At 38.2% G+C, this 24,876-nt stretch overlaps 2 protein-coding genes across 2 annotated transcripts; one reads left to right on the forward strand and one right to left on the reverse strand.

Moving 5' to 3' along the window:
* The first annotated feature begins 679 nt into the window (after positions 1–679).
* LOC135691715 (mitochondrial import receptor subunit TOM22 homolog) lies at positions 680–8,741 on the forward strand. Its single transcript, XM_065209669.1, has 3 exons — positions 680–748; positions 7,045–7,305; positions 8,459–8,741. Exons 1-3 carry the CDS (start codon positions 716–718, stop codon positions 8,528–8,530), a joined length of 366 nt encoding a protein of 121 aa, XP_065065741.1. The 5' UTR covers positions 680–715; the 3' UTR covers positions 8,531–8,741.
* Positions 8,742–14,086: 5,345 nt separating this feature from the next.
* On the reverse strand, positions 14,087–23,512 carry LOC135691714 (uncharacterized). The gene is made up of 4 exons (XM_065209667.2): positions 22,797–23,512; positions 21,642–21,695; positions 16,306–17,438; positions 14,087–15,724 (listed from the first exon to the last, which is right to left on the reverse strand). The coding sequence occupies exons 1-4, from the start codon at positions 23,110–23,112 to the stop codon at positions 14,744–14,746; spliced, it is 2,484 nt and encodes an 827-aa protein (XP_065065739.1). The 5' UTR covers positions 23,113–23,512; the 3' UTR covers positions 14,087–14,743.
* Between the last annotated feature and the right edge of the window lie 1,364 nt (positions 23,513–24,876).

A 24,876-nucleotide genomic window follows, 5' to 3' on the forward strand; every position in this document is an offset into this window, starting at 1 on the left:
TGCTAGTCTTTAATTCAAAAATTTGCTGACGTTGTGACAACCATGCAAGATTTGCCCTGACAAACTTTTGGAAATAACAGGTCCGTAGACACTGGGGTCAGGGAAGCAATGCTTCCTTCCAATAATTTGCAAAGACTGTGTTCGAAGATCTTATAAGCTTCCGTTCAAGTAGTTAATCCCGACAGAACATTTTAAAGACGTTAGTTGCTTTTTTTGCTTTTCCAGATTTTTTTGGTCTCTTTACAACTTTTCCCAACTTTAATTCCTCGTTGTTAAACGTTGTTCTATTCTGGCACTTGAAGAGAATAATTATATCTGAGTATGAAGATTTCCATTTGACATTTTTTATGCGCGCGGGCGTAGCGCCCAAATCTGAGCATGCGTAGTTAAAATCAAGTGGTCTCGATTTTGCGTCCGCTGTGAGCGCCAGAAAGTTGACAGGGTCTCAACTCTCCGCATGCTCAGATTTGGGCGCTACGCCCGCGCGCACAAAAAATTTCAAATGGAAATCGGCCTTGACACATTTTCAACGATTTTGTCGGTAAATTTTGTCATTTGCTTGTTTTTGTGGGTTTTGCCCCCCCCCCCCCCTCCCCCCCTCCTGAAAAATGAATTTCAGGCGCTGAAAAGACGGGGGAGGTATTTTTATCATGAGAAGAAAACTCAGTGTGAGGCTAGCTCGTGCCCATCCTCGGTTGCAAGTGAATTCGAGAAAATGGCTGATGATACTCCAATTTTATCTCCTGAGGTAACCTTTTGCCATTTTTTGTAAACTGTACATTAAATGCGTGGTTCATTTTTCATTGAGATACTTTTAAAAGACATTCTATTTTAATCTTACTGTTGTCTGGTTATCATGTATTCCAGAACTGCAGTAGAACTTTTCGAGAACTGCACTGCAATAGCAAAATATGAATGTGTGCCATGTGTGCAAGAGTGCTGACGAAGTGTGCATTGTGTGTACACTGTCCAGCTTTGATCCAATGTGTGCAGCAAGTTTCTAATGGGCAAAGTATTTGTCAATTTGTCTCACTATGTGTGCACAGAAATTATTTCTGCAAAAGCGCTTTCAAGCGTTCCACGAAATTGGGTCAATCATATATTTTGTTTGATTAAATTTCAATTATTTTGACCCCCCTCCTTGTAGTTAGTCAAACTTCTAAGTAAGAGTGTGGGATTGAAATGTAACCTCTTAAAACTTCCCCCAGTCAGTCGATTTTAACATAATTCAGTCCAAAGAATTATCTCTAGAGAGTAAATTCTTGACCCTAAAATCATGCTTGAGCACAAGCTAGCTAGGGTCACGTCGCTCTGATTGAGTATACTTAGATACAAATTTAAATTTGTCCATTTCGCATAGACTTGGACATAAAACTTGACAATGACAAAATCCTTCAGGCTCTTCAGATATATATTTCAAAAGATCAGGTAATTGGTTTTACAAAGTTTCTTGAAAAAGCTGTGATACTTTTTAGTTGTCTTGACGGCCTAAATTTCTGGCGTTGCCCTGATTGGGTATGTTTTCCGTATGTAAATATTAGCACACACGAATAAAAAATAAAAAATAAAATAAGTGATTAAACACTTGCAAGCACCTTGAAAACATCCTTGCATGCCAATGTTTCATTGAATTTTTTTATCCGCGGATCTGGCGCATGCAAGATTGTCACTTTCGCAAGAGTCAAAACAAGGGTAAAATTAATAGCTTTGACAAAGTGCAATATTTTAGTCGAAAATTGCATTCAAAATTTATCAAATTTGCTTTAGAGTATTTTTGTTTAAAGATATTTGACAATTCAAAATTCACAGGCTTCTTTTTGACAATTAATGCAAAACAACTATCAAACTAAAACAGCCGTTTTCATTTGCCCAATCAGGGCAAACTTAGGCCAAGTCAGTCAGCTTTATTTCACGGCAAAACAAATTGAAAACTGGGCGATTTATGCCAAGATCCTTACTCCTCATGCATGATATGTGCCTAAAATTGCTAGGTTAGCAGCTAAAATATGCTTGCCCCTTTAAAAAATAATTATGAGAAAAAAGAGTACCGACAACAACCTTCGCAAAATGGCAGACACTTACTTCGTTGTTTCAGGTGAGACATTTTCTTATCCAATTTTCCATTCATTGATTGAGTAATTAAATGCAAAATGTTTTCTGAACTTTGATAAATGGCGTATACACATGATTTCGCGCTTTTTTGGTCGTAGCTTTGCCCCAATCTCCCAATTTTTTACAATAGTTGAAACAATGTAAATATCACGTTTCCAGGTACATACTCAATCAGGACGACACGATCCTACTACTGTCGACTGTAGTTTCCCGAATAACAGGGATCATAATGGGGGGCCACGTGATAGGGCGTGAGGCACACACCGAGGCTATCTTTGAGAGGGATTATTCACCTGCCCAGTGATAAATATCTCTCTTGAAGAGCGCGATTACAGGATGCTGATAGGTCAACCCACTTGAGAAACTCTTTTTAGAAACGGAAGTTTGACATCCAATCCTTGTTTCCACTACTCCGTTTTCAAATGTCTCAGTTTTTCAATCATTCAGTTTCCATTATTCTTGAGCCGTTCCAATTGCTGGCTTTTATAAATAGTTGGCTTTTATTAGCTATGCTTGGCCTTTTTCATACCTTTTTCGTGCCAACGTTGTAATTAAAGAGTAATAATAATGAATAATTGCTCTGGCCCACACCGTTTTGGCCAAAACGAAAACAAAGGTTTTCCCATAATCTTACTTTCTTTGATTCAGACCTTTTTATGCCCCTTATTAGTAACTGGCAAGGCCTCTTCTTACCAGCCCTTGCTTAGAAAATTGAGAATAAACATAAGGCTGTAGTTTCTAAGAAAACTGGAATATGTATGTCAGTAGATTTTTAATTCTGGGCAACAATGGATTTAGGGCAAGTGTAGGCCATTTCAAAATATCAAATCAAAATACTGAGATATGAGATGACTCCAGGGCCATTCTGTGGTAATCTTTAAGGTGTGGCCCTTAAAAACTTTCCTAGGCGAGTACCCCCAGACCCCCCTTCTTTTAACTGTACAAATCTTTTAGAGTGGATTGAGCAAACCTGAAAAGCTGTGCCTCATATTTCATTCAATGCATTTGCATGCTAGAGCTTCTCAAACCAGGAGGAGAGTATCATCTAAAGAAACTCAATCTGCTCACAAAATGCACATATCAAATGGTACATGTTCTCTAATTTAGTTATAGACAGCAACTTTTTCAACTTGTGACAATCAGATGGTTCTAATGCTCACCAACACAAGTTAAAGTTATTTTATGAATACTAAAATCCCATTTATCAGCATTTCAAAATTTCAAAGAAAACGTTGTTTAGCAACATTTTAAAACAGGTGATCCTTTAAAATTTTCCAGTACCCAAAAAAATTGTGTGCAGCCCTATACTTATCATTTTTCATCTATTGCTACAGGGGCAGATCCAGACAGTTCCGGATTTTGCAGTTGCAACTGTTACATTTATGTTACATCCACAGATAAATCTTGATAATCAAGTTCCATATTTCTGGAACTTGTAATCTTTTATATGGGTGAAAGTTTCAGGAATGACAGTTTAATTCTCCAATAGCAACATCACATGCAAGGGCAGAGAACAGAGCACATGCATTTGTTATAATGCCTTTCACAAGGTGTTCAACACCTGTTCACTGTTTTTTTCATTCCAGGCTATTTGCATCCATGTTGCTAATGCTACTGTTCAGGAAAGATAGCTTTTTTGATGCATATTCAAATTCTAATGATGAAAGTTGACCGCCCACAGAAAAAAGCACATGCATTTGTGTTAATGTCTTATTCAAAGTGATCAACAACTATTCACTGTTTTTTCACTTCAGGCCACGTCACCAACCTATAATAATGATTTAATATTTTGCTTATGCTGCTGTTCAGAAATGATATCTCTGTTTTTAGCTGTTAATGTTGTTAAACTTTTGAACCTTTTTCGTTGGCAAATCTCTATTTTTTTCTGGATCCACCCCTGTGCTGAGCTGCTATTCTATCTTTTTTATTTTCATGGTGTATCTTGCAAAATCGTTGACGACGTTCATTGAGCATGAAATTATTTGAGAGCACTTCTGAATCTATGATTCAGATTCTAAAGAATCAAAAATTAATATAAAAAAATTAATCACTTTCATCACTAAAAATCAAATTAATCACACACAAAATTGATTTAATCACAAATCAATCACTAGTGATTATTTATCTCATACAGCATTTTTAAGAGTAATTTGCCCCTCGACATAGACACTACGCCACTGCCAGTCTGCAGAGTGTGGCATGTGCACACACAAGATTGTTTCAGAGGCTTCCACACAAATGCACACAAAAACATAGGGCTGCACACACATTTTTCTAGGTGCTGGAAATTTTTAAGGACCATCCTTTATGAAACATTGCTTTCCTATCTTGGTCTAAACAACAATTTCTTTGAAATTTTGAAATGCTGATAAATTGGGATTTTATGAATACTATGAATACTAAAATCCCAATTTATCAGCATTTCAAAATTTCAAAGAAATTGTTGTTTAGACCAAGATAGGAAAGCAATGTTTCATAAAGGATGGTCCTTAAAAATTTCCAGCACCTAGAAAAATGTGTGTGCAGCCCTATGTTTTTGTGTGCATTTGTGTGGAAGCCTCTGAAACAATCTTGTGTGTGCACATGCCACACTCTGCAGACTGGCAGTGGCGTAGTGTCTATGTCGAGGGGCAAATTACTCTTAAAAATGGTGTATGAGATAAATAATCACTAGTGATTGATTTGTGATTAAATCAATTTTGTGTGTGATTAATTTGATTTTTAGTGATGAAAGTGATTAATTTTTTTATATTAATTTTTGATTCTTTAGAATCTGAATCATAGATTCAGAAGTGCTCTCAAATAATTTCATGCTCAATGAACGTCGTCAACGATTTTGCAAGATACACCATGAAAATAAAAAAGATAGAATAGCAGCTCAGCACAGGGGTGGATCCAGAAAAAAATAGAGATTTGCCAACGAAAAAGGTTCAAAAGTTTAACAACATTAACAGCTAAAAACAGAGATATCATTTCTGAACAGCAGCATAAGCAAAATATTAAATCATTATTATAGGTTGGTGACGTGGCCTGAAGTGAAAAAACAGTGAATAGTTGTTGATCACTTTGAATAAGACATTAACACAAATGCATGTGCTTTTTTCTGTGGGCGGTCAACTTTCATCATTAGAATTTGAATATGCATCAAAAAAGCTATCTTTCCTGAACAGTAGCATTAGCAACATGGATGCAAATAGCCTGGAATGAAAAAAACAGTGAACAGGTGTTGAACACCTTGTGAAAGGCATTATAACAAATGCATGTGCTCTGTTCTCTGCCCTTGCATGTGATGTTGCTATTGGAGAATTAAACTGTCATTCCTGAAACTTTCACCCATATAAAAGATTACAAGTTCCAGAAATATGGAACTTGATTATCAAGATTTATCTGTGGATGTAACATAAATGTAACAGTTGCAACTGCAAAATCCGGAACTGTCTGGATCTGCCCCTGTAGCAATAGATGAAAAATGATAAATATAGGGCTGCACACAATTTTTTTGGGTACTGGAAAATTTTAAAGGATCACCTGTTTTAAAATGTTGCTAAACAACGTTTTCTTTGAAATTTTGAAATGCTGATAAATGGGATTTTAGTATTCATAAAATAACTTTAACTTGTGTTGGTGAGCATTAGAACCATCTGATTGTCACAAGTTGAAAAAGTTGCTGTCTATAACTAAATTAGAGAACATGTACCATTTGCTATGTGCATTTTGTGAGCAGATTGAGTTTCTTTAGATGATACTCTCCTCCTGGTTTGAGAAGCTCTGGCATGCAAATACATTGAATGAAATATGAAGCACAGCTTTTCAGGGTTGCTCAATGAAATCTCAAAACTTTGTGAGGCTAGAAGAAGGGGGATCTGGGGGTACTCCTCCAGGGAAATTTTTAAGGGTCACACCCTATAGATTACTGCAGAATGGCCCTGGAGGCATCTCATACCTCAGTATTTGTTTTTAATATTTTGAAAAGAGCTATGCTTGCCCTAAAGCCATTGATGTCCAGAATTAAAGTCTACTGACTAGCATATTCCAATTCTCTAAGAAACTACAGTCTTAGGTTTATTGTCAATTTCCTAAGTGAGGGATGGTAAGAATAGGTCTTGCCTGTCACTATCAACGGACATGAAAAGGTCTGAATCAAAGAAAGTAAGATTATTTGGGAAACTGTAGTATCTGACTTGTGCTCAATCATGGTTATAGGGTCAAGAATTTACTCTGTAGAGATCATTCTGTGGACTGAATTATATTAAAACCAACTGACTGAATGAACTTTTTTTTTGGGGGGGGGTTACATTTCAACCCCACACCCCCACCTAGAAGTTTGGCTAAGTACAAGGGAGGGATCGAAATAATTGAAGTCTAATCATAAAAAATATATGATTGACCCCATGCTGAATTCTAATCTAAAGTCATAATTTTGTGGAATGCTTGAAAATGCTGTTGCAGGAAATAATTGCTATGCACACATTGTGAGACAAATTGACAAACACTTTGCCATTAGAAGCTTGCTGCGCACAATGAATCAAAACTGAACAGTGTGCACACATTGCACACTTTGTCAGCACTCTTGCACACATTTATATTTGTTATTGCACACAAGATCTTGTCGAGAACTGCCACACTCCGCAGACTGGTTTAAGTTGTTTACCATTCATTGTGACTTCTCTCGCATCTTGATTGCTCCTTTAGCATACTGCTTTATCACATGGTTTAAGATCCCCTTTGTTTAATAGATGTATGATTTCAAATTTTGATGTGGATACACCTTTGTTTTAACAAATAGATGAATAATAACAAATATAACAAATAGCAGTATAACGATTAATTGAGGTTCTCTTTTCTAGCAATTTTCGGCGAATTTTAATTGAATTAGTTTGTCACCTTAAAAGCATTGTTCCTGTCAGTAACATATTTATTGGTTGCTCTTAGCATTTTGAAGAAGAAGATGAGATTGAAGATGAAACACTTGCAGAAAGATTTATGGCATTGTCCGAAATGTTTCCTGATGGTGTAAGAAATGCTGCAAGCACTGTCTATGGTACATCTTTGAAAGGAGCTGGTGCTGCGTACCATTTTACACGCTCTGCCTTGTGGATACTTGGAACATCCGTAGTAATATTAGCATTACCTGTTGTTTTTGAAGTAGAGAGAGTGCAAACAGAAGAGGCACAACTTATGCAACAAAGACAGGTAAACTAATATTGTAATAAGATGGTAAGACAAAGCATTGGTTTAGACTTTCCTTAAAGGTTGCTACAATGGCTGTTAAATTGCAAGTCAAAGCAAATAAGGTTTAATATGTTTTGAAATGAAGACACTATGCCATGCTTCAAATGCTGTGCATGGAACATGCAATGTGTCATTTCGCCAGCCTCAGTGACAAGTTCCTAATGAGAAAAACCAAATTTAAAAATTGGTATTACAAAGTTTTAAGCGAACTCTCCACTTTATATAAAAGGTAGCCATATTGTTTTTCTCTTCCTGGCCAACTAATTTCAGACTTATTTTCTTTTCTGCTTTTACAATGCATAATGACTTCTTACCCCTTGAACAGAATTGTATTATGCTATGTATCATGTTTGTGTGTATAACTTATGTATTTTCCTGGGTCATCTCCATTATACATATCTATCAAGGGTGACTGTTTTCACTAAGGATTTTCTTACTCTTAAAGAGATTGTCTTTTTTGCCTTGGAATTACTCTTTTGGAAAGGTGTATTGTGTATGATTTAAACAGCTTTTCAACACAACACGATTTGTAATAAATTTTGTGTAGTAAAATATCAAGAAAGGGCTGTGACATGATTTGTTTTTACTCTTACTCTCCTTTGGTTTTATGTTCTTTAGGCAAAGGGCACCAACCTAAACATTCATGTGTTTGGGTTTCTGATTTATTTTTGGAACCGCACCTGGGATAATTTGGATCCACTTTCTAGCTTCAAATGTTTTATCATTACTTTGACATTTTTTACTCTGATGAGTGTCAGATAAAAAGCTTAAGTTTGTTTCAAAATGTTTGCCTTTTTTCAAATCCATTCATAGTCAGATTGCCTTGCATATTGCAACATATAACTTGTAAACAGAAACTAGCATTATATTTTATTATGTGTGGTTAATGACTATTAAGCTATCAGCAAGGTCTTTCTTTGTTACTTGTTATCTTTTCCTAAAGTTTAAAGAAGTTTTATTTGAGAATGAAAAAATCTTTTTGTGATTTTTCCCTTTAATAGCGAATAGGTAAACAGAGGTTCATTTTGCAAATCCAAATTTAATATAGAAATTGCTTTCCAGTAGCATTTTAAAGTAGCATTTTTCTAGGAAGATTTTTGTCATATTTTTTCAGATTCTCCTCGGTCCTGGTGCATCTGGAGGTGCTCCTGGTTCACTGCCTCCCATGGGTATGCAAAGAAGGTAGATCAAGCAATGCTATGTCTGTCTGTTGTTGGGTCACAGCTCTTGGTATGCAAACAGTTATTAACATCAATGCATCAGTATTGTTATATCAGAGAGGCGTGGCAGTTAACTATAATTTCAACCTGGAATTTTATTTTGCAACTTTGCCATTATAGAGATTTGATAATTTGTATAAGTGTTGAGATTTGGCATGAATCTACTGTCTTTTACAATGTCAAATGTGTCTTAAGTTTGTGCAATCATAAATAGACATGCACATCGAAAATTCGCTTTGCAAATGTGCCAAGCTTCTTACTTCTTTAGATGAACAATGCCTGCCAAAAGTACTTGGAACACCCAGCAATTCACACTGCATTTGATATCTTTCATTCCTTTCATGAAGGAAAAATTATTACTTCCGCCCCCTTCCCCCTAAAACAATGTTGATAATTTAGAGAAATATCATAAAGGAAGCGCAAAAGAAAGGGCTTCCTAAAATCCTAGCCCGTTTGATAGTAAACCAACATTGTTCTGTAGGGGAGAGGGGGATGATTGATTTTGACCTTGGAAATCTCGTGTTCCAAGACTTTTGGCAAGCATTGAACATGTCTTTCAATGAATAAACTGTTGTTTGCTGCTGTTCAGTACCTTCAATAAGTCAAAATGGAACATATGTTTTGCTTGATAAAGAGCTCTATATTGTAGTGCACGTTTCTGTTACATGTTCAAAGGCAAATTGCGGAAATTTCGATCTGCTACATCGGTAGATAATCTGTTCCTATGAAATGGTTATTAGCCAAACATGAATTTATTAAAATGAGCTCATCTAAGATTAATGAAACCATGATGGACTCAGCATGAACATGTTCTTCTTGATTCCACCTGTTCTATACGAGTAGCCAAGAGATGATCCGATTCAAAATAACAGGCTCGTCCCATTATCGGATCATTATTAAAGTTACCCTTATAATACTACGTATCTATTTTGCTCAGATACTGAAGATAAAAATGAATGATTACCAAATCATTGATTAAAGGGAAAAACAACGTTAACCAAACATTGATTGCTATTCAGTTTGATAAGCCCATGTCGATGATGTTTGATTTAATGAAACGTCATTTTTCCCGTCAAAAGGTGGTTTTGATCAGCATCAAGGAAGCGTAAGCGTTTTGTAGGTTGCGTAAACAAGCGGAAACATGCGGAAACAAGCCTTCAAAAGTTATTGCTGTGCAAAATGCGCTTCCTCACCGCAAAAACTGTTCAACCTTTGAAATGCCAATGTTCACGATCCTTTCACTACAGGAACTCTGTTTTCTTTTCAAAAATCGACAACACTTCTGTCATTAGTTAAAAATAAAAGCTCAAAGATAAGATTAGGCTTCCCAACATTTCACTGAACATCGCTCATGATGTTGAATGTGGGTGAACTTCGGACTTTCAGAGATCCAAGACAAGGCAATCCGTTATTTAGGTACTGGGGAAGATGAGCTTCGGACACTCTTTTCCTTTAACAGTAGCTGCCTGATAATTTCCAAGGGTCAGGATTTAGGGACGGTTACCACTTGAGAGAATTCTTCATCGAATTCGCGAAACACAAAACAGCGAAACACAGCTTCCCTCTGAACGGAAACACGCTCGGCGAAAGCGCTGAAGAATTCGCTGAAATGGGAACCGGCATTTAGGTCCAACGGAAGGCTGCTCTCTATCTCGCAGCTTCTAATCCGATTCGCTTTAACTGCAAATTGTTTCGAAGCGTTAACTTCTCTCAACTTCTTGGTACGTTAACTTCTCTCAACCTCTTGGTATGATCTGAGCTCTTGACAAGTTGAAGCTTATTTATTTCTTTGGCGCGCTAAATCCAAATCAAGTGCGCTTGCATCGACTGAACATTGTTAAAACGCTCCCAACATCTTTAAACAACATCACGTTGAGTCGAGCGGCTGACCATTTTTTCAAACTCCACTCAACGTCGCTAAACAACACTCAGCATCACTGAACATTCCTCTCGACCTGCATCGTATCGATTGGGAAATGGCTATATCCACCGCCTGTGATGACCCTAATATCATGGCAAACAAGTTTTGCGAAGTTTTCCACTCGATCTTAGATATGCATGTACCTCTTGAAATACGAAAAAATACATTGAGACATGCACCCTCACCCTGGACAACTCCCCGTATCAGAAATGTTATGCATGAGAGAGGCCGGACTATGAAACGTGCTGAAAAAGATCGATCTCTATGGCCTCAGTATAAGCGCTTGAAGGCATTTGACATGCATAAGTACAGCGAATCCAAAAATAATTAAGGCCAAAGTGATCAGAGCACGCGCACAAGAAAGGTATTGAAAACCGCCCACGTGAAACCACTGCGCGCTGCTCTAGAATTTCACCGATTTGCAGAAAGACGGAAACTGTTCACGTGTTTTTCTCTGTGTGCAATTTGATTGGTCAACCGCTCGTGGTCGAGTGGCTGTAAGCCACTTTTACCTGTGTCAAATGCCTTTAAGAAACAGGGTGACCAGTGAACTCCGAAGAGCTGTCGAAAACTACTTCTGCAATTTGATAGATGAAAATTCAAATAGCCTCAAGGAGATGTGGAAAACGATTAAAAAATTTTAAACAAAAGTCAGTGCTCCACGACTCCCAGATCCGTCATATATGTGAGGGTCAACTAATTCAAAAGCAGAAGGGAACTGCGGAAGCATTTAATAACCACTTCACAACGATAGGCCCTAAACTTGCGGAAAAATCGTAACTAAAGAATCAGATAAACCACTAAAATACTTCGCTGATGAAGATGCATCCACAACCCCAAATTTTGAATTTAAGGCAATCACTTCAGACCATATGCTATCCGTATTCTCGAGGTTACTAGAAAGATTTGAGCACGACCAAGTCTCGACTTACATGGAAGAGCAAAAGAAATTTGCTGAAAGTCAACATGCATTCTTAAAGATGCATAACACCCTGACGTCACTATCAAATATAACAGATTCATGGTTATCTAATATTGACAAGCTCAGATTAATATAAGCGTATTTCTCGACCTTAAAAAGGCGCTTGATATGGTGGTCCACGGGATTCTTCTATCGAAACTAACCAAATACGGAGTGGAAGGGACATCTCTTCGGTGGTTCACATCGTATTTAACTGGCAGAAGACAATACTGTCAAATAAATGGCCATAGATTAAGCTTAACAACTGTCCACTGCGGTATCCCCCAGGGATCGGGCTTAGGGCCGCTCCTCTTCATCCTGTATGTCAATGATTTCGAGCAGTGCCTCAAAAAATGCACCTCAAACATGTATGCGGACAATACCAGTGTCGCCTGTTCTCCTGAAGATATCTACGATCTCTGTAATGATCTACAAGCTGAGATCGACATTATTGCAGAATTGTTACGTCAGAATAAGCTTAGTTTGAATTCTGATAAAACAGAATATATGGTTATTGGTCATAAACGACAAACCAAACGTATCCTTGGCCCACTAGAAGTAAATGTAAATGGAGAGCCAATCAAACGAGCTCAAAAGATAAAATACCTAGGAATTACGGTCGACGAAAACCTGACATGGAATGAGCAATATAAAAACCTTAAAGGTACAATAAAAAATACACTCTCGTCCCTGTGGAAACTAAAGAACATATTCCCGCAATCGAAACTGGATCGGGTCTACAAGGCGAGAGCCATTTGAGATACAGTGATGAACTATGGGGCAAGTTGTCAAACACAAAGCTCGATCATCTTTAGCGTTTACAAAACAAAGCGCGCACGCTTATAGAAGGCTCAAGATTAAAGGACGGGCGGAGCTGCAATTGGCTTTCGGTATCAAATTTGATAAAGTTTGACAGGGCAGTAATGATCTACAAAATAATAAATGGTCTCTGCCCTGACAATTTGAAAGGAAGACTTGTCACTTGATCCCAAATATCTAACTATTCAACAAGAAATTGCCTTCACCTAGACATCCCAAGGCAAAACATAGAATTCTCCAAAAGGAGTTTTTTCTATTGTGGTGCACAGACGTGGAACGAAATTCCATTACAGATAAGAATGAGCTCCACGATTACCACGTTCAAAAAGAAATTAATGGAATTCCTGCAAAATTAGCATCCTTTCCCGAAGCACGATCCCTAGGAAGACCAGCATTATATATAAATTAATCTTTACTTTTTCTTTTTTAACTTAGTAGCTGATAGGGTTTCTGTGTATAAATATGATAAAAGAAAAGAAAAAAAAGAAAGAAAGAAAGAAAGAAAGAAAGAAAGAAAGAAAGAAAGAAAGAAAGAAAGAAAGAAAGAAAGAAAGAAAGAACATCACTGAACATCACTGAACATCACTGAACATCACTGAACACCACTGAACACCACTGAACATCACTGAACAGGGTGTTAAATTCTGCCGTATTTTCCATGATTTGCTTGATTATTTGAACAAAGAGCGTTGGATGATAACAGAACTTCATCTGATCGCCGTACAAAACATAAACAAATGTTCGCGGGTTTAACTACAAGTACCAGAATGCATTGCGCCATGACGTAATTAGGGGAAAGGTCTACTGTCGGCTTGTCTATCCTAAACGGTAAAGTATTTTCTTAACTTTTAGTTTGGGGGTTTTAGTTTTAGTTTCTTTAACTATGCTTTTTAGCCCTTCTAGAAGGTATAATTTTAAAAATTGTCTTTCTTTGTAACTGGATCAAGATTTCAGTTCCTTTATACAAATCCTGGTTTCTTATAAAAAGTTTCCTGGACATGCGCACCCTGTTTTCTAGTTTGATACTGTAGAATTAGGATTTCAATCATGACAAAAACCATAGTGCACATAAACCCACCAAATACCCACAGGCAGTCTCTGTTGGGTGGTCTTGGCCATGCTTTGTGGACTATGTCAAATCTTATATAAAGAATTAGCAAAAGATGCAATGTTCAAAACGTTACCACTGAGTACATTGAATTAAGTAACAGCCCTGTTTTGCGTTTTCGCATTTTTGCGATTTCGGCTTAAAATCGCAAGGGGTTGATCATCGAAACATTCTGAAATGCGACTTTCGTGAAAGTTTATTCCCATGAAAAATCAAGAGAACTTTGTTCTTGACCCCCTGGGAAACTTTGATGACAGATGATTGTTTTTAACGAATTTTAATATTGTTTTCGTTGTTTTGTTCGAAGGGCAAATAACTCTATGAAATCTCATACATCTTTGGTAGAGAGATCCTATTGTTTTATCAGAAAATCTCTTTAAAACCTTTTGGTTTTGAAATGTCGTTGGCTATTTGCAAGAGTGAAAAAATTGTTTTTCACGCGTATTCCTTGAATTTCACCATAGTCTCACTAAAACGCGAAAAATCCTAATTAGTTTCTTTAGCAAAAGATAATTCCAAATATTCACCTCTTTTCTCAATTCGTGAAACTAGTAACTGCAATCCAATTGAAGTTGGCCCTAAGCAGATGTAGAGTGATGCAAATCTCGCAGTTACGAATAAAAGAAGGTTATGAAATACTGTACGATGTACTGTGTGTGTTGCTTGATATCCACAGGTTTGTTATACAGGAAAGCCAGAGAACTGATTCACAATTCTGATGTTTGTAACTATACTGTCTAAATTACACGTATCAGCTGCAATACAGTAACATAAATGGTTATCTAATTGCATTCGAATAAATTAGGTATAAATGTTCGACGTAGGTAAAAATTCAGATGGTTACTCGAAAAGGGTGTTGTCAAAATTGAGGGTTTCCGGCATTTGCATCGAATGAATTCATCACTTATTTGAAGAATGTCACTTGAATGGCAACACACAATCCTTTGCAAGACAAAGGAAAGGGCTTTTTGGAAAAGGCAAGCGTACATTAAAATGCGTAAGAGTTTCTGGAGCTTAACTGTTAGGTTTTTTAACCCTGTAGCACGTAGTTCAAATGGCATTGGGATGTAGACAGTATGAATTTGACAAACGTAAAATTGTATCCTGGGCACCAGAGCCACAAAATTTGAGCGAGGAAATGAAAGATAGGTGCAGAGAAAGGAAAGAAAAGTTTACCTTCGTCGCCCCTCATCCGTGCTCGAATTTAGATGGCAATTGTACCCAGGGTAGTAAAATTTTAAAATGAATACACCGGATAGCTATTTATTTGAGGCTTATATAAAGATTTTTACGAACATTTATAGATCATATATTCTCAAAAGCAGTAGCTACTGTCCTTTATGACAACATGAACAACGAGTGAAATACCGCTAAACATCAGAGGCCCGACCTTCCTCTTTCGATAGGCTGACAAGGTCCGCACTACTATGCCTCCTCTTGGGTAAATTTACATCCAAGAAGTCTGTTGCAAGACTAACCTGCTCGATAGTAGCGCAACGGTTAACCTTAGCAGATTTCTCAGTTGTACACGACGTCTTTTCAAGGCTGCCATTTCCACATGCATTTCCATTCAAAACAGTTTTTGGAGAAGAGGATTGCCCGTGACTTTTACTTGGATCTTCTGAAGAACTGCATGCTGAATCAACTTGCTTTTTTCCTGTCTGATCACCATCTTTACCCTTCAAAATCTTTTTCGGGAACGGGAAGTCGAAAGCTGAATTTCGATCAATTTTGTACAAAACCTTCGGGGAGAACGATTTTGTGATTTGTTTGCTCCTTGGTTCTGGTGACCTTAGGAGTCGTGCGGGCGGAGAGTTGGGCCTGTCTTTTATAAGCAAACTTTCCTGTGATCCAGAGCTCATGGCGAGGTTCATGCTTAACCCTGAAATTAATGGCACAATTGACGTGATGCTTTTTCCTGAATCTCTGCTTGAGCATTCCAGTGAGCTGTTTTGAGATTCTGAGCCATTTAACGCCCTGGCAGCTTTTACATCAATTTTCAGAATATCGGATTTCGGCTTTTGGCTTTCAAGATGCACCAGCTCCTCTTCTGTTTGATTGAACCTGGCAGCTTGTTTGGTGTCCGAGTTTTCCACAGCCGACAATAAAGCCTCGTTGCCATGTAAGCTCAAGACTGCGGGCAAAGAGGCTCGGTGCTTAGAAAAATCTTCTGCTTTAGGTTCGTTTATTCTCCTGTATGCGCTGTTCAAAACTGCTGTGTTACTTCTTGATTTCTTCCAAGGAAAAGGCTTAAACGCATTGACCGAGCTGGTCTCTTCCGCTGCTTCATCTGCAAGTTCGGTTTTCGTTTGAGGCAAAACATTGTCTTTGTCAACCGTGCTTTCGGAGTCCTGCAGAAAGCGAAAGATTACTTGTCCATTAGTCAAAGAAAGCAGGCTTTTCAATTAAAAACGATGATAATAAAAAACGGATGATTTCACAAAAACTTAGGACTGACCGTAAAACGACAAAGCTTTTGCAGTTTTACGTCATCAAAGGGATTTTTAATGTATGCAGAAGACGTTGCTTATATTTAAGCTGTCGCCGATATAGGGCATGCAGCATATAGGGAAGGCAGCGATATCAATAAAGCGTTTCGAAGTGACTTTTTTGCATATAACTTTTAGAAGAAAATCGAGTTGGATGTATCCCCAGTTCCAGGTAATATTGTCGCTAAAGTTTTATAACGGCGCGAAAAGGAAACGTTATCTAAACTAGACTTGCGAAAAAAGAGTAAAAACAAATTTCTTACAGAACCAGCATTATTTTGGCAGGAGATATTTCACATCCTTCATAGTTTTAGAACAAAGCGAAAAGATTAATTCAATCAGGTTATTAATTTTTGAAGGGATTCTGGTGCAAAATTTCCTATAACAGAGACTAACCGATTTCTTTTCAAAATTTGAAAGATTTAAAGCTGAAATCTCATTACCTCTGTCGACTCAAGAGCTTCCAAGGGGGCCATGTTTCTGGCATTTTCACATTGTCTCACTTTAAGCCTCAACCGTTCGTTTTCCTCTGTTATAAGTCGCACTTCGTGCCGCACCACATCCATCTCTTCGTGCAGCTTGTTGTAGTCATCCTGTAACATCTTGTTGATTTTTATATGCGCTTCAACGGAGTCGTCACGTGATTTACGCAATTCCTGGTTAAGTCGTAAAGCTTCTTCGAGATCCTTCATGGACGCATTCCGCTCATTAATTGCAATCTCTCTTTCCTGCAGCAAAACATCGCGTTGCTCTTTATGAGTTCGTGACTCTTGTGTCAGTCTCATGTTTTGTCTTTTCATGTTATTTAGGTCCAAGTAGGCCTCCTGTAGTTTTGCTTGCAAGTACTGGCTTTCTGCCTGTAATTCTGCCATTGTGCTGGAGCATTCTTCTCGAAACTCGATTGCTTTTTCTTTCTCTTGACGAACGCTGTCGAATTTAGCACTTAATGCTTCGGTAACGTTACGAAATTCTCTTAACTCGTCTTTTGCTTCATCCCTCTGATCCTGCATTTCGGAAAGCTTCAGCTTCAGATCAAAAATCTCACGGCGCAGGTCTTCGCCGATTTTGATTTGGTTGCTTTGCTTTCGCATCCTTTCGCTCATTCTTATTGAGTTTCGCCGCTCCCAATCGTAATTTATCGTAACGTCGCGTAACTGCTGAAGAATCTCTTCGTGTCTTCGCTGCAAATCCACAAAGGAGACCCTGTCTCTTTCGGCATTCTCGACAGCATCAAGTAAGCTCTGCTGCAATGATATTATTCTATTACTTTTGTCTGCATTTTCTGCCATCAGCTCCTGTATATATCGCTGCACGGTGAAAGAATTGCCTGCAGCATTACCGGGATTTTTTAACGACTGACCCCGCGAATTCTTCAGTTGCTCTCGCAGCTCTTGAACCTCTTGTTGCTGATCTTCGAGATTTGAAGAAGTTTCAAGGACCTTCCTTTCCAAAGCGTTCTTCTCATGAACAGTTTTGCTGTGAACATGGGATAGCATTTTCAGATCGCCGGCTGTTTTTTCCAACTGCGTTGCCAAGTATTGTCGATCGAAATCAATCAAATCTTTCCCCGCTAGTCCTACAAGAAAAAAAATTAGCAAGATAAAAAAGATTTTCAGCGAAAAGAAAAGATGCTGTACAACTGATTCAGTTTATCGTCTGTACAGATGGCGATGGCATAGTAAATTCAACAGCTTAATATCAGTTCCACATTTAAAATTCAGATCACAATTCTTTCAGGATTAACTGAATCGGTGGACATTGGGTGGACATTCGGTGGACTTAAGCGCAAGTTTAATGGTTAGTAACTGCAGTATTTGGTCTCTGAAATGATTTTAAATGAAAGCATTTGTATTTCTAAGATCTCTCAAATCCCTGTATCTTCTCTTCATTCTTTTCTTAAAAAGAACTTCGGACCAAAACGTGATACGTCTCATTCAGATCCACAACAATGTGTTGCAAAGCCCTGGCTGAAATGGATATTGTTGGGATAAGACTCATGCACCTTACGAAGGCACATGTTTCGGTCATTGTAAATACCGTGCTGTTTATTCATAGATACCTTACGAACAGATGAGACTGCTTGATGTTTGATTGAGTTCAGCGAATGCTAGAGATCAAATCTGGTGTTCCAATTTTTTTAGTACCTTCAGTAAATGATCTATTTCATGCAGCTGAAGAATCTGAAGTTTGAAATTTTGCAGACGAAACTTCAATCTTCACATTTGAAAACGATATTGAAGCTAGTAACCAGTACAACGACAAAGAAAAAGACATAATGTATTTGTTAACTTCTTGCTACATCGTAGACACTTCCAATTTAGACAGACCCATTAAGACATTTCCAATTTAGGCAACTCCATTACAACGATGAGTCCATTAAATATTGACGCTGTAGCACTAAACCTCGAGGAATACTTGATTAGCACCCTTACTGGTCCAGAGATAACCACATGATATTAGCTCTGTGTTTAGGGCTCCCGGGGAGAACCGAGAGTCGTCCTCAAGTTCAACGACAAAACCATCTCCTTACGGATAAAGATAATGGGAATGTTATTGACTCCAAGTTCACAAGTCCACTGAAGAGAATTATCAAGCTAGAAAAGAATTAACATATGAAAGCTGCAGAAAGAAAGCTGTGGGCATATTAATGTCCCACCAAGATTATTCAAATGCATTTTCAGTAGGCCTGCCAAAGCATGAGACCAGTACATTGCAAAATGTGCAAGTGTAAGATGCCGGAATTTTACTCGGAAGGAAGGCCAATGAATGTGGCACAAGACATCTCTGCACTGAACATATTCTGCACTGTAAAGCACTGAAAACAAAGCTCATCAATACCTTAAAGACTCATTGCTAACAATGAGCCATTGCGCTACGCAAGCATCCCATAATGGATTTTCAGACAGTCTGAAATCAATTCTGGTTAATCTGTAGAAGTTTACTGCCATTGTTTGGGTCGTCACCAGGAAAATTTGTCAGGCTCGCAAAGGCTCATTGTTAGCAATGAGTCTTTAAAGACACACTGAGCTAAGTAAAAGTGCGAGAATATTTAGATCAAACAATATGTACATGGAACTCGATATATTTGATATTCTTGAAATTCAAGTAATAAGAGAATCATTAGCCAAAAGTTAAATCGATGTGATTGGACCTCGGCTGCTGAATGACATTCCATGATGTAAAACACTGCAGTGATATTGAAGCATTTCTATGAATCGTTAATACCATTTGAAGATATTGTGGGGTGCTGGTTTCTCAAATGGTACCCTCTTAAAAAACTGCGCTATATAAGTGATTAATTTGTAAAAATTTGTAATTTGTAGGTGGAAATTGGATTATCCTAACCAAATACGGGTAGGATCCTCAATAACACATTATTTAATTCTGATTGCTCCGCGGGAAAAAAATTCATCCACGTGCAAGATTTTGCTCAGAAAAGAACATTTTGTGCAAAGACTTCAGTACACCATTTGAGGTACTTCTAGAAAGAACTGATGAAGAAAAGATCCACAGAAAATTCCAGGCAAAGCGCTTTTGATTTTACGCTTGTGCAGAGCAGAGACAGACTGCCTGAAACTGTTGACGTGACCTTGAACCTCCACCTACCGCAATCACAGAAATATGCGCGCCACAGTGAGTCTGTTGTTCACGAAAAGCGATGAGAGAAAGCAATCTATTGTTTGCTCAAGTCTGTCTCAGATCAGCCTAAATCACTGTTAAACGTTCTTCAATTTAGCATTTATTGTCGTCGTTTTGTTGTATATAGAATCTTCGAACTTCTTTTGTTACTAGTATTATAACATAGTTATTAGCTCTTATTTTAATCTTTTAAACAGGTCAGGTTTTAACCTGTATAAATATTATAAAATGAAATGAAATGAAATGAACAAGATATCACTAGAAATTAGCTTAGCACACAACTAATGGCAAAAGTTTGAAGCTATTGGTAAGAAAGATGTAAGGCTTTGGATTTTTATGCTAACCAGCGTTGGGAATAATGAAACCACTTTGGTGACCCCACTTTTTTGCAAACAATAGATCTTTTACGTATATCTTATGTTTTGTTTAAAATTTGCCCTTGGTCCCTCTATTTTCCAATTTACATTGGTGCCCCTTTACATTAAGTGAAACAGTGATACATCAAATGTATAAGTGGCACATGCTAACTCCGCTGTCCCCGCTTCCAATGCTAATCTTCCTGCCCCTTTTAGCCTCCTTGGAAAAAACAGCCACAAATTGTGCTTTTGTACTGTCTCCTGGCAAACCTCTTTCTGTCAAACCAAAATGTTAGTTCATATACTTCATTTATATCTGCTTTCGCATTAGGCAAATAAATTCATTTTTCATTGTATTTGATTGTTATTTGACGCTTTATGTTGTTGTCGATCAACGTGTTTATTTGGAAAGAGCCAATTTATTTACTAAATGTATTCAGGTCAGTGCCTTTCTCAAGATGTTTCGATCTACTGTGAGCTTTTAATGTCGCCTATAACTGAATGTCAACAAAATTATAAAATAGAACGTTTGCGGATTCTGGTTTTAACTGTTGATTTAGTGGCCAAAACTACCCGCAATTAAGAGATGCGATGTGCCAATAAAATGAGAGTCTATTTTCCCAGATGATGTCAACGTTCCTGAAATAAAATTCGGAGCCAGTTTGTCTGCGGGCAGGTGGTTTGACTGTTAAGCCGAAAACCCACTCTTGAAAAAGCTCCGCGGATCGAATCAGATCGTGTTGTTCTGATCAGTTCCGTTCGATCCACGGATAGTTTCAGATTGGCATGCACGTTGACATTTCTTGATGAAAAGAAAACTACTGTACCGGAACGGTACAAAAAAAGTTGAATCCGTCGCGGATCAGTCATGTAACAAGTTTTGCATCCAAAGCGCGTGCGCAACACAAAATCTATCCGATCCGCGGATCATTTTCCGGAGTGGGTTTTCGGCTTTAAGAGATACCGGTTCTGTTGCATGCATCCTAGATACATGTTTTCACATGTATTTCATTAACTTATATCAAAATCTTCATTGTTGTTGTGAGTGGTTGTTTGTTTTAGTTGTTAGTTGTTGTTGTTGTTGTCATTGTGGTTGTTGCTGCGGTTGTTTTCTTGAGACATAACATTTATAATTTTCTCGATGTAAAAAACCCCTTATACAATACAAATACATGATACTTTGAATGAAAGTTTCCCTTCATCGAGCTAAGGTTTTGAAAACAAAAACATAAAACAGAATACGTCTGTATCGAAAATTTTATCAACTAGAGACAATTTGGAGATTCACTTTTCCTAGCAGGAAACCCAATTTGAAAACAGTGTTTTTCTACGTGAGGATCCTTGCTTTGCTAGCTTGGTACCATGCAAGGCTGAATGCGACAGAAATGCCAGGCTAGTCACAAATGCACTGGTGAGAGACCCATCACTGCAAACGACAAACAAGCGGCGCAAACAGCGATACCAGACCATGGGACAGAGAGGACATTTGACACGAATCTACAAGGGGCTGATGTGGCATCGCAATTGCAGGGTAGCTAGAACCGAAACGGCCCCGCGCAGGGATAGTTTTCTATTACCCTATTAATTAAATCTGAGAAAGGATTTTTGCATATTTCGTTCTTTAATTGAAACATTTTACAGACATAATTCTGAAAGTAATTTCTAGTTTCTTGAAAAAAATATTCTCCCAGTTTTGCAAAAAGCCGGCTTTAAGAATTCCCCCTCTATTTATTATGCCACGAAAACAGGAGGTTGGTTACTTTGGTAGGACAAAAGCCTTTTACCTCCGCTCCAAAGGCTGTTTCCGAACTTGTGCAAAGACTCGACAGGATTCAGACCTACAAAGAAAATCAAAATATCACAGCATTGGTAGAAGTAAGAAATTCAAATGTTAATGATGACTAAGCGTAAACCATATGGAATTCAAATGTGGCCACGAACAGTTCAAGACTATGTTCAAATGTAGTCGCTTTAGCTATCGCACTAAGATAAAATCAAAGAGTTTAGTTGAAATAGAGGCACCGGACATGCCTCTATTTCAACGAATTCAAATGCCTCAACGTGATACTGAATCGCTTTAATGCATGATTGTACCGTATTTGGCACTTGAAGCCATAATTGATCATACCATTATGAAGCTTTTATTTCTGAAAAGAGGGAGGCAATAGCATCGCCACGGAGAAGGGTAGGGGACATATTGGAGGAAAAATTGTTGGGAGAGGGGTAATATTTTGAAAACGTACTATTTGAAATATGATTTTATGCTTTTGAATCTGCTTAGTTCGTAGGAGTCCCCTTTTGGTAAAATTTGCGTTCCCTGTGGTAAATGGGCTGCAAGACATCTATTTGTCCCCCACCCTTCTCTCCCCACACCCCCCCCCCCTCTACAACAGTCTAGTGGTTGGTGCCACCACTCCACTGAGAAGAGAAGGGGGGGCATGCTATGAATAGGTTGGCCGAAAAATGCTCCAATAAAGACACGTCCTATCCGTTTTATCTGAATTTTAAAGGGAGACAGCTTTTAATTGATATTCCTCATCTATGGCATCTACTAGACTAGAGTCAGGTCAAACATCAATAAACGCCCCTCTGAATATTGAGGCTTTGAATTTATAATCTTGTCAAAACCACGTATAGGTTTCACTGCTACTTCTTGGCTGACCTCATTTGTAACATTTGCCTTGCATTGGAATTTCACGCTCAAATATGACAAAATAGTTTTGGATAAAGTTACGTTTTATCTTTGTGAAAGACAAGAGGGATATTGTTTAGAATCATAGTAACTCCAATCAAGGCAAATGCAAGAAAACATATTCTCATAGCCACGTTCTTTCAAGTTATGGATGGCATTGTATTGTGTGTGTACAATTACAGAGCAACACTAAAGTCTGTAACTAGTCTATAACGCAAAGGGAGAAGGGATGCAAGAATGAACTTACGTTTTTCTGGGCGTTTCCCAGTGATCTTTTCGTAAAGATTCGGATGCTCGACTGCCAAAGAAGCTTTGAAGTGATCGAAACCCTCTTGTCCTTTGCAAGCCAAAACATCTAGAAACTTTGCAACTTTCTGCTTCCTTCCCGGTCCAGAGCTCAATATGATATCACAGTCTTCCTCGTCGAAGACAGAATTGCTACGCAAGTAAGCAAAAATGAAATGCCGTTCTAAGTCCAATGTTTGTACAATTTCAACTCGAAATTTTTCCAGAGTTTCTCTGAAATCATGACCCACTGTTTGTGTAAAGTCTTCCTCGTCCATCGTGAAGCAAGAAAATACTATGTGAAGTAGACAGTGTTATCCCGTGTCTGGTACTATTCACTTCAACTTCACCTGTTTACCCTCCCCATACTAACCCAATTCCTTACTCCCACGCAATATGTGAAAGTCCTCTCGTGCAATTAATGTTGGAAACAATATTCTGGATGGTATTTTTTTGTGTTCGGCATTTCATTAACAACAAAAGATTCAATTCGTTCATGGTTGGCTGATCACTGAGATTATTCGTGGATTGAAAACTTCCTCATTGGCGAAATAGAATGAGTGGAACAAAGGCTGGCTCGATGAACCACCAAGTTAAAGCAATGGCAAAACGACTAAACATTTCACTCAACTTTTGTTCAGTAAAAAGTTTAGTCGTTTTCAGTGGCGTACCCAGGGCTGCAGCAGTGGGGGGGGGGGGGGGGGGTCTTGGGCGGAGCCCCAGAAATTTTTATGGATCACGCCCTTCAGACACTCGCAAATGCGGGCAAACGCCCTTTTTGCAAAATTTCTCCCCATTATTTGATTAATGTTAGCTACGGTAAATAGCGAAGTATTTTACAAGCAGACAGTATACTACACCCCCCCCCCCCCCAACGAGTTTTGCATCATTTTTGGACAAATCTCGAGGATCATATTTAAGAAAAGTTGGGGGGTCCGGACCCCCCTATTCCCCCCTTGGGTACGCCACTGGTCGTTTTGCCACCCTGTTTAGTGTTGTTTAGTCGTGTTGAGTGTTGTTGAGCAAAGTTTGATCCTGGTCAAAAATGTTTGACGTTGTTTAGTGTTTTTTAGCAAATGATTAGTCGTTTTGCTACCAATTAAAAATTTGTTGTGATCGCACAAGCGCACTAGCTGCGGTAATCCGAAGGTTTTCGCTGGTTATCGTTGGCTTTCCTGTCTTTACGTGACCCAAAAAGTCTTAATGAGACATGTACATATCTCGTTGTACGTAACTGTGTCTTCTTCAACAGTCAACTTTGTTGTCAATGTATTAAAAAGTCTTTTCTTTCCCCGTTGCTTCATCCACTTCGTATTTTTATCCACTGCTTGTGCATGCAACAAAATAAACCAAAAGCAAATTCCTATGCAAGATCTCTCTCCCCCCCCCCCCCCCCAAGATCCCCTACAACTCAACAGCGTTATAGACAGCTCGCAGTTCAAAAAAGTTGAGTTAAGTTTAATGAAAAGTTTACTCACGTTTTGCCACCCTCGCTAACCTCGCTCAACTTCACTAAACAAAAGTTGAGTGAAATGTTTAGTCTTTTTGCCAGGGCTTAATGATCAAAGAAAGACAAGAACTGAGAGGGTCCCGACCTAGGCCAATCCGCGGGCTATTGAATGTAAGCAACCGAGTGGTCCCTTTCCAGAAATACTTAGTTTCATCTGCTTCGATACAATTTTGTAATAGAATTATATCAACTCATACTCAAATCAAATGTAATTTATGATGTAAAATTAATTTGGTTTCCCTTCTAGTCAAGGTGCTCATAACAAAATAGCCGCCTGGATATGACGAAGGGCTGTAACTTCAAAGCATTCACTGGGACCTTACTTCTAGCGCTTGGATCATAATCTTGTTGTATTCAAATTAAGGTTCTAGAGGGAAGGTTTAAACAGCATCGAAATCGAAATTTTCTTTCTTCAATTTTTATTTCAATTTTCAATCTCTAGTACTGCAAGAGCTGTCTGGTGTGCTATGTTCTTGAGTTCAGTCCATGAACCTTCCAGGTCATTTTCTTTGATGTTATACCTTTCTAGTGC

The sequence above is a fragment of the Rhopilema esculentum genome, chromosome 13 (assembly GCF_057945365.1).
Source record: "Rhopilema esculentum isolate cy_ngs chromosome 13, ASM5794536v1, whole genome shotgun sequence".
NCBI classification, from domain to species: Eukaryota; Metazoa; Cnidaria; class Scyphozoa; order Rhizostomeae; family Rhizostomatidae; genus Rhopilema; species Rhopilema esculentum.